Source organism: Bombyx mori, chromosome 18, assembly GCF_030269925.1.
Source record: "Bombyx mori chromosome 18, ASM3026992v2".
NCBI lineage: Eukaryota > Metazoa > Arthropoda > Insecta > Lepidoptera > Bombycidae > Bombyx > Bombyx mori.
In genome coordinates, this window is record NC_085124.1 from 997,013 (window position 1) to 1,007,052 (window position 10,040).

The 10,040-nt window shown below is 35.3% G+C and overlaps 1 protein-coding gene across 1 annotated transcript; it reads right to left on the reverse strand.

Moving 5' to 3' along the window:
• Nucleotides 1–714: 714 nt before the first annotated feature.
• Nucleotides 715–9,750, reverse strand: CPG6 (cuticular protein glycine-rich 6). The gene is given in 4 exon segments (NM_001173325.1): nucleotides 715–987; nucleotides 1,570–1,674; nucleotides 6,180–6,357; nucleotides 9,689–9,750. Coding segments are annotated over 4 exon segments (414 nt in total). The 5' UTR covers nucleotides 9,701–9,750; the 3' UTR covers nucleotides 715–868.
• Between the last annotated feature and the right edge of the window lie 290 nt (nucleotides 9,751–10,040).

A 10,040-nucleotide genomic window follows, 5' to 3' on the forward strand; every position in this document is an offset into this window, starting at 1 on the left:
TTTTGTTAACACTAGAATTTACCGAAAACGAATATCTCTTTTGACCCAAGTCTGTAATGTAAGAAAACATTTGAATTTAAATGTTAGAACATAAAGTTTCTGAAGCGATTCATGGTCTTGTTGTTTTATATTGATTTTATACAAATGACATTAATTCAATTACATCTATACTAATATTATAAAGAGGAAAGATTTGTTTGTTTGTTTGTATTGAATAAGCTCCGAAACTACTGAACCGATTTGAAAAATTCTTGCACTGTCTATAATATTTTTTGAAAAATATTAGAGATCCTTACTCAAATAATGTAACCCAAGGTGAAAAAAATTACCTAAAAATATATTCTTTACATCGCGTGCCCTGCGAAAACTATTGATGATAGAATTATTATTTACAAAAAGTTTTTTTTTATGATTGAATTATTATGTACTGGTGGCCCGGAGGCCTTTCCAGTTTCACCAGGACAGGTGGGCGAGCAAAGGCTCAACCAAAAGGGGTGGGATTTGCTAACAGCTACCCGAAATTACAAAAAGTGTTGCGACAGCATATGTCTACTATTATAGTTATGCTGCAATAAGTGTTATTTAAAAAAAAAACAAAAAAAAACTCATATATCGTTGAAATTTTTGTTAAAGACCCGAGCGGAGCCGAAGCGGGCCACTATGACCGATAAATTCATATAATATACTTGTATCTATCAATGATAAAAAAGGCAATATTTTTAAAAATATTTATTTGTATGATATATTTACAAAAAAAATCACAGATTTGTAAAAAATAAAAACGGACGGTAATGTTTACATAGTTCTTTTGTAAGATCAAAAAGCAGGCGTTTGACGACGCCGAGGAGTGAAGAAATTATGATATGGCTTAGTGATGTCCGTAGTATCCCAGTCCACCGTATCCGCCGTATCCGCCATATCCGCCGTAGCCGCCATATCCGACTTGGTTGGCGTAGCTCACGGCCGGTCCATAACCATGGCCATATCCTGTAAATAGAAATAGGGTCAATGAATACACGACCTGACAAAATACTTGATATTGTTAAGTATAGGAATCAGTGCACAGCTCCAAATTTACATCTCAGAGCACATGCCCATAAAACAGACTAAATGGTAATTGTGTTAGGCTAACAAAAACTACAATAATACCGTTTCCGTCTGGTGTAGTGGTAAGTGACATGGTCACTACACGAGGGGGTCGCGGGTTCGAATCCCGCCAAGGGAAGATATTTCTATGATAAATATAAAATGTCTTTTCCAGGGTTATGGATGTATATTAAATATATGTACGTGTATAATAAAAATCTTACATTTATATCCGTTATCTGGTACCCGTAACACAAGTTCATTACGAACTTATCACGGGACCGGTTAACGTGGCGTGATAAAAGCCGTTTCCAACCAAACACAATTAACTAGGTTTAGATCATTAGTGGTTTTCATTAATGATTTGTAATTTCCCATAAAACAATTAAAGTGGGAAAAGACAACAATCAAACAATACTTCCGAGCAGTTACCTACACCGTTATATTACCGCATTAATGACACAGATTAATCGAAAGTATTACCGAGTCCGTATCCGCCAAGGCCGGAGTATCCGCCGTATCCGCCGTAACCGCCGTATCCGAGGCCGTTGTGAGCCGTCGTGTAAGCGACCTTACTAACTGGGTAGTCTGTACAAAAAATGTTTAATTTAAAATGTATATAATATTATGTTTTTTTATTTTTTTTTGCTGAGATGGGTGGATGAGCTCACAGCCCACCTGGTGTTAAGTGGTTACTGGAGCCCATCGACATCTACAAAGCAAATGCGCCACCCACCTTGAGATATAAGTTCTATGGTCTCAGTATAGTTACATAGTATAATATGGGTATAATGTATAATAATATAGTATAATATGGGTTCTGTCAATTGCCAAGTTGTTTCTAATATATTTGTCACTAGTCAAAGGTAGATTAACACCCACTTTGGTTAAAAACAGGCAAATTGAATGCCAAAGTTAAAATACAATAAATTAAATAAAATGTATGATGGAATAAATTACTGCACATTGGCTAAGCAGACTCTTAATCTTGCTATAATTGGTAAAAAAGTTAAGTATATATTACATGAATTAACAATAATTGTAAATAGACATGCTTTAACAAAAACCGACTTCAAATAGAAAAAAAAGATATTCCAAAACAAATTAATATATACTAAAAACAATAATCATCGAAATCGGTTGGCGTGATATTGAGTTATTCATCTATTTGTCGCGCACGTACTTAATGCAAATTTAAGACTTATATGGTTTTCTCATGGATACCATTACCAGAACTGGACTAAATTGAAATGGGACCACACGGCAAGCGTCAGCTTTCTAATAAAAAAAAGAATCATCAAAATCGATTTACCCAGTCAAAAGTGATAAGGTAACAAACATAAAAAAAAACATACAGTCGAATTGAGAACCTCCTTCGTTTTTGGAGTCGGTTAAAAAGTAGCTAGATTGTTAGTCATTGCTTCTTAAAATTGAACGTGCGTAACGAATGTCCAATCGAAATAGCAATGTAAAGGTCACAATGCAAAAAGTAAAAATGATTATGCGCATGACTGAATTAATGCTATTATTTAATGTTATCTACAATTACGTAGTATTCTATAATCTCTTAGGAGGTGGGGATGACTTTATGGATATTAACTAACTATTGCCCATATCATCAATAATGCCAATATTAAGAAATACTATGTAAAAGTTTCTTTAAAAATTAAGAAGACAGTAGTAAGCGTATGTTCATAAATAGACAGAATCAGTAAAGTGCATCTATAAAGAAAATTGAATGTCTGTCGGCTACTAGTCGATAACAAGCAAATTTGATTTGCAAATCCAGATTTTTCAATTTACAAGAACAAAAAAAAGGTCTTAAATTAAACGATATTCATGAAAATTCTGTAGCCTCTAACGGTGTTAAAAAGAAATAGACTAATAAAACTAATGCTGAAGATCCTACTATATATCGAGCAGAATGTAAAAGCCCAGAATTGTCAAATACGAAGGCTTCAATGTAAATGCAAATACGCCCTACGACTTTGAAATCAATAAAATTATATGAAGTTATCAACCGTGACTTTTCGTAGTTTTCCATTAGTCTCCCAAGGATTCTTTTGTCTTGATACAGCCTTTACGTTATATGACGTGAAAACTTCGTCAAATATTTTGTTGTGTGGTACAGTAATAGGAAATTTTAAAATGATTTGTTAAATTTAGGTAATATGGATGTACTTTATTGTGAAGAGTGTGATACTGAAGAGTGGACTCACTCAGTGACGCGTGAATGGTTTATTAAGCTGTGAGCAAAACTAAGGCAATTATGTTAAGTAATGTTGAGAATGTTGAAAAGTTGGAAAAGACACCGCAGATAGAAGACGACGTTGTCTGAAATTTGATTGAGTTCGATGATGGTACTTGTTTCCAAATAAAATTTACCATTTCCATTCATTCAAATTTTAATATTACGCTAAATAGACATATAAAGTGTCCACATAAATCAAAACCTTTTTTTGTGAAATTGTAAGCCCTTGGGTATGACGTGGGAGGAGCTAGAACAGGCTGCCCAAGACCGATATAAATGGAAAAATTTGTTTCGATCCCTACACCCCAGCAGAGGGTAATAGGAAAGAATGATGATGATGATGATGTAAGCCCTTAAAAATGTTTTGGCGTATAAAAAATAATTGATTCTGTATTTAGTGACGAGCTTACTGAGTCCCGACCACATCATTAAAGATAGTAAGGAAAGGAAACGAAACTGAGTGAATCTTAATATCATTCCAAGTATCCTCTGTGAGGTCAAAACAAACAACTTAGCACGATAGTGAATGATAGAAACTAACTATGATTAAATATGTCAAACATATTATGAACCTTATTTCTTGTTATAGAGAGTTTATTTTCCAATTTTCCAGGAAATCTGGGTTACTGCACAAAGGTGCGAGATAATGAGCATTAGAAACACAGGTATGGTATGAAACAGTAGTTGCGGTACATAATAGTAATTGTGGTAACTGAGTATTTAAAAAAACTGCTGTCATACACAAAATTTCATTTCTGTATTTCAGCTTCAAGATCTATATTTAGTTAGGGTTTGGAGTTCGCTCTTTAAAATGAAACTAGTATTGAAGTCGCTCAATGTCTAGCTCGTTGATATATGTAGGGGTCCTTCCTACTACTGGGTCCTTGAATTAAGGACCAAGTCGTATTTACCTCACAAATCTGGGGCTGCTATTTATTTATAAATTATCTGACTTCGATTGTTAAAATGTAAAAAGTGAATAGCACCTGTACACCCATAACAAAGCTTGCCTTAGCTATGACCTCTTGAAATTTCGTGAACACAATAAGTTGCTATACTGTCCCATCTGATTCTTGTAACAAGAAGACCGCTGTATTCTCGTATTAATCTCCACAAACGTTTCTCCCCAAAGGAGGTGCATTTAACTGTTATTTTATAGCTGCACTAAAATTAATTTATATTACCATTTATATGTCGAATAAAATTGTTTCTATTTGAGTTCTAAAGCACTTTAAGGATAGCTACATATTTATTAAGCTGTAAACACAAGTGCCACTTATCTATTTCTGTTGATTTGAGCTCAATAGGTACTTGAACTTAGAATACTTTATTTTTTTAATAGTGATTTCGCGTATGATTCGGAAAATTTCAAGGCAATTACTTTTAAAGTGATAATAATATAATATTATGGAAAATGAATAATAAAATTGATACAGATTAAAATTAAATTGAGTAAGTAACATAGAAATTATGGCTCCAATAGAGCCAGCGTTTCTGATGATGAATAATGACGGTAGATCACCATCAGAGGTACGACGTAATTTAATGTTGTTTTAAAGGATTATGGTGTGGAATCAAGATGTTTGTAAAATATTGTACTTTTCGTTACAGCTCAAGGATGAATGAAAACTATCGTAAATGTGCAAAGAAGCTACGGAAATTTATGGAAGTCAAGATGGAATAGATATAAAGACATATATATTTGACATTAACAGTAGTTTAATAACTTACAAATAATCAGATAGCAACCTAAAATTCTAAAAGTTTTTCTAAAAATAGACATTCAAAAATTTACTAATCTTTTTTTAGCCAAATTTCCTTCATTACCGTGTTTACTTCGATTACCGTCAAAATAAATAGACCGTTAATTCAAGAAAATCAACATCCGTTTGTCGGATACGACCTTTAAGCTTAAAATTCCCGTCACGAAAGTCCGACCCTAAAAGCTTTCGGTCAATTTAAAGTTGGACTTTTACGGAATCTACGAGTGCGAGTGGAATTTAGATATAACTCGTTTGGAGGATTCTGTTGTATTTAAAACAAGAGTTTAGTGGATTTTGTTGATTCGAGGTGGATTTGTGATGAGTTTTCAATTATTTGGTGTTTTTCAAAAGTATTCCTGAACCTTATTGATAGTTAGCATATTGACGGATTTTGCGTGATATGTATTTACATTATACGTGAAATTGTAAGTGTACAAGAGTCTAATTACAAAAAGTTTTTTTTTTTACCTGACCCCAATCTTCGTAACATCTAATGAGTCCTTTCATTATCTTATCGTATTTGTATGATTAACGGGAATTTATTATTATTACGTTCGAGTTAATAGTTTGACAACATTTATTACCCAAAGCCTATGGACACAATAACGTGAATGCCGCTTATTCCAAGATATGAGGCGAATTCACACTCAAAGTTCTGTTAGTCTAGGTCTGGGGGCAGTAGACTTGGAGTGCAAACAAAAGACAAGATGTCTTCACCAAGCAGTGCCAATTCGAAGTATGCTTTACATGCTACTTAAAACTCCAAGCCATCAAAATTGATGCAATGACCAACTAATGGCTCCATAGATTAAAATAATTATCATAGATTTATAGTTTGTCTATTTCTGTAACTAAATGTTTAATTTATAGTACAGGATTGTCCTTATTCAAACTCATTTGAGAGATAGTTCTGGATGTGAAGAAACCTTAATATATTTTCTATCTCTAGAAGAATACACATATTGATTTTATTAATGTCATCCAAAAAAATCTGCACCCGAGAAAAGTTATCAAGTTTTGTTGCATTGAAATAAATACAATTTAGTGTTGAATTAGAACGCAAGATTGTTTGTACTTACATCCACCGCTGTAGCCGACTCCACTGTATCCGCCGAGACCACTGTATCCGAGACCGTCGTAGCCAACGCCATGACTGCCGTATCCCAAACCGCCGTATCCGAGGCCAGAGAGACCACGTTTCTCAGTTTTCTTCTCCTCATCAGCGTACACCGCGCTGATGACAAGGACTGCTACCACCTGTGAATAATTGAAGGGTTAGCGATTCAAAATTACCGAATATTTTCTTTTTATTGACCTTGTATGCAGACGAGCATATGGATGGTGAGTGGTTGGTTACTGTCGCTCTATGGACTTCAGGAATGCCAGGGGCAGAGCCAAACCACTGCCTACCGTTGAAAACGTTCCAAGAAACTCTTGAAAACGTTCCAAGAAACTGCAAGTCACGTCTTTTGATCAGAATCATTACGCGTTTGATAAAAAAGCTTTTTCACGAATTGTTTTAGAAGATCAATTTCTAAATAAATATCTCGCTATATAATTTACTCGGCTAATAGAAGCAATTTCATTCCGAAGAGGTCTGCTTACAAAACAAACATCCCGCATCTAATAAGACTAAGACGAGAACAATACAACACCTTCCTTATTTGTTGGCTTAGTTCATAAGCAACAGTTATTACAGTCATCTTCGACTCTAAAAATACATATAATGTTTCATTAAGTAGTGCAAAAGGAGCCACAGCCTGTCTAATTGATATTGAAACTAAAAAAATACGTGTAGTCTCATTTCCTATGATATAGGAGGTTCTACCTTGGAAGCTTGGTTCTAGTTAAAAAAATTAGGTGTGCTGACCCCACCTAGTGGGATATGGTGAAGAAAAAGAAAGAGATAGGAGGTTCTAGCTTGAGACCTTCCAATGAGGATCAAATCGTAACCTGTGTGTTTAGTGGACTATTATTGGAATGTAATAACGTCTGTTCTAATCATAGTGCATGATTGCTTTTCGACAAAATAGGCTGAATATTGTTACATATCCAAGGGGACTCGCAGAACTATAATTTTCTATCATCTGACCGTACTATCTTTATCAAATTTCAACTGGACTGTTGGCGGACGAATTCAGTAAGGTTATTAAAGTAATACATTTTTTGTATGGGCGGAAAAAAAAAATTGTTGTCGTACTTCGATATTTTTGTACTGTGTCGGAGGTAAAATGTGACCCTCCGGACAGAATGAAAGCAAGGCCCCTTCAATAATACACAGCTTTTTTATATTTCTGTTTTCCCTTACGAATTAAGCTCTGTCTCAGGATTATGTTAGATTCAAAGAAGTATTATACTATATTGCGTGTTTTGTTATCAGGACGTCTCCTTCTATCGATGACCAGTTGAATTTTGATCTGAGCTAACATGGAGTAGGCAATTTATCATTGATAGATTTCATTGTGAGTCCGCAAGGCAATTATGGTGTCTATTGTCCAGCGATTATCACCAGATGGGCTTTGAGCTCGTTCACCCATTTAGTTCAAAATAAACTTGCATCACCTATTGGTAACCAACTGGTGATAGGGATGAACTTTGGGGATCACATTTCTGTTGAATTAGACACGAGGTTCTTTTAAATTTTTATTGCATGTGTGGATGGACGAGCTCACAGCCCACCTGGTATTAAATGGCTACCGGACCCCATAGATATCCTTAGATCACCTTAAGATATGAGTTCTAAGGTCTCAGCATAATTAAAACGGCTGCCCCACCCTTCAAACCGAAAGGAATTACTACTTCACGGCTGAAATGGGCAGGGTGGGGGCACCAACCCGCGCAGATTCACAAGACGCAGACCCACAAGGTCTTACCACCAGTACCAGATGCGGTGGATACATTAGTGGTCTGGTGAATCATGCAGTATTTCAACATTTCTAATACTGTTGTAACTGCAGGAAGTATAGCTTGCCTATTGTTTTAGTATTGTTTAATCAGTACATTGTATTGTTTATTTTTTACATTATGTTACTTCGAGTTCACAAACTCCAAGGTGTTGAACGGTTACCGGAGCCTATAGACTCCGTGAATGTCGCTGTAGAACTTGAGACCCGATATGGAAGCATAATGGCTGTCCGACCCTTCAATCCAGACACCGTAACTATTTCAGGTAGTTTTTTTTTTTATTGCTTAGATGGGTGGACGAGCTCACAGCCCACCTGGTGTTAAATGGTTACTGGAGCCCATAGACATCCACAACGTAAATGCGCCACTCACCTTGAGATATAAGTTCTAAGGTCTCAGTATAGTTACAACGGCTGCCCCACCCTTCAAACCGAAACGCATTACTGCTTCACGACAGAAATAGGCAGGGCGGTGGTACCTACCCGTGCGAACTCACAAGAGGTCCTACCACCAGTAATTACGCAAATTATAATTTTGCGGTTTTGATTTTTATTACACGATGTTATTCCTTCACCGTGGAAGTCAATCGTGAACATTTGTTGAGTAAGTATTTCATTAGAAAAATTGGTACCCGCCTGAGATTCGAACACCGTTGCATCGCTCAATACGAGTGCGCTGGACATCTTATCCGTTAGGCCACGACGACTTCAAACATCCCACTAAAACTTACAACAGTGCACGCTTGGACTATCTTTGAAACTATTCAAGTAATTTCCATACTGGATTACGCATTTAATGTTAAATTACAACAATTTTTTCGTGATCATAAAACAACAATAATTTTGAAATCGTTTCGTTGGTATCACACAAAAAAGTAGTTTTATTATATACACAATAAAAAATCGTAATAGCAAAAATTTAATGGCCTGTTTAAATTATAGATCTTGGTCTGATTGTGGCTTCTTTTGATTTAATGTTAATTAACTAGCTGAGCACGTGCTAATTAATAAGTATACAACCTGTGGTCTATTTTGGGCTCTTAGCGAGGAGTCGTTTTTTTATAGCACTGCTGGAAAAGCAGCTGATCGCGTTTGTGCCAAGTAGATAGATATAAAAGACATTGTTTATGAAATTGTATGAGGTTATTTATCAGCAGAAATTGGGAGTATTATGGTACCCCTCATTGTATGGTCACAATACATCCTACAACGAATTGCTTGGCACCAATCATACTTGGACACGGTAGGTCTCGGGTTGGTAGAGTAGGAGAAGAATTAATCATAGGACAAAACTTACCCCTATGATTCCAACTAGAAATTTACTATTAGCAGCGCTCAAAGTGTCATTGCCTAACCTAATGGTCATGTCATTCGTGACGATCTAGCCCATACTACTACGTATAGACTACTCAATAGTAAAATCCCTCGCTAATGCCCTCAATGCCCGTTTCTGTTAAATTGTTTTGACCAAAACTCTGCTCTTATTCAGTTTGAAATGGATAGATTGAAATTTCCCTCTTTGATACACATAAAAATCTTCACTATAATAATAAGTCGACTAATAACTAATTAATTAAATTTAAATTCGACATAAAATTACAAAAATTTAAATTTACAAATAACTTCAGCCAACACTCCAAAAAAAACTAGAGCTGTTTTTTGTTAATAAAAAAAAAATGTCTCACCAAAAATTTCATTGTGTTGATTTTTTTTAAGCACGATTCCAGCACTGGTCAAAGTGGGACTGATGCCTCGTTGCTGCTGGTAACCGTTTATATACTGACCACGGCCAAAGGCGCTCCGACGAGAACACTGTTTTTACTCATTTCAAGGATACACGGGGTTTATAGCTTCATGATTAAATTAAGGTTAAAAATTGGTTGTAAATACGAATAAATTTAGTTTTCATACCGCCATTATATGTAGTTTCGTTTTAATATGAATATTTATATTTGAGGTATTTGATTTTGAAAGAATAGTTTTTACAAAGAGGTTAATGTTGAGTTACTCGCTTGCTGAAGAGTCTCCTGTATGCAT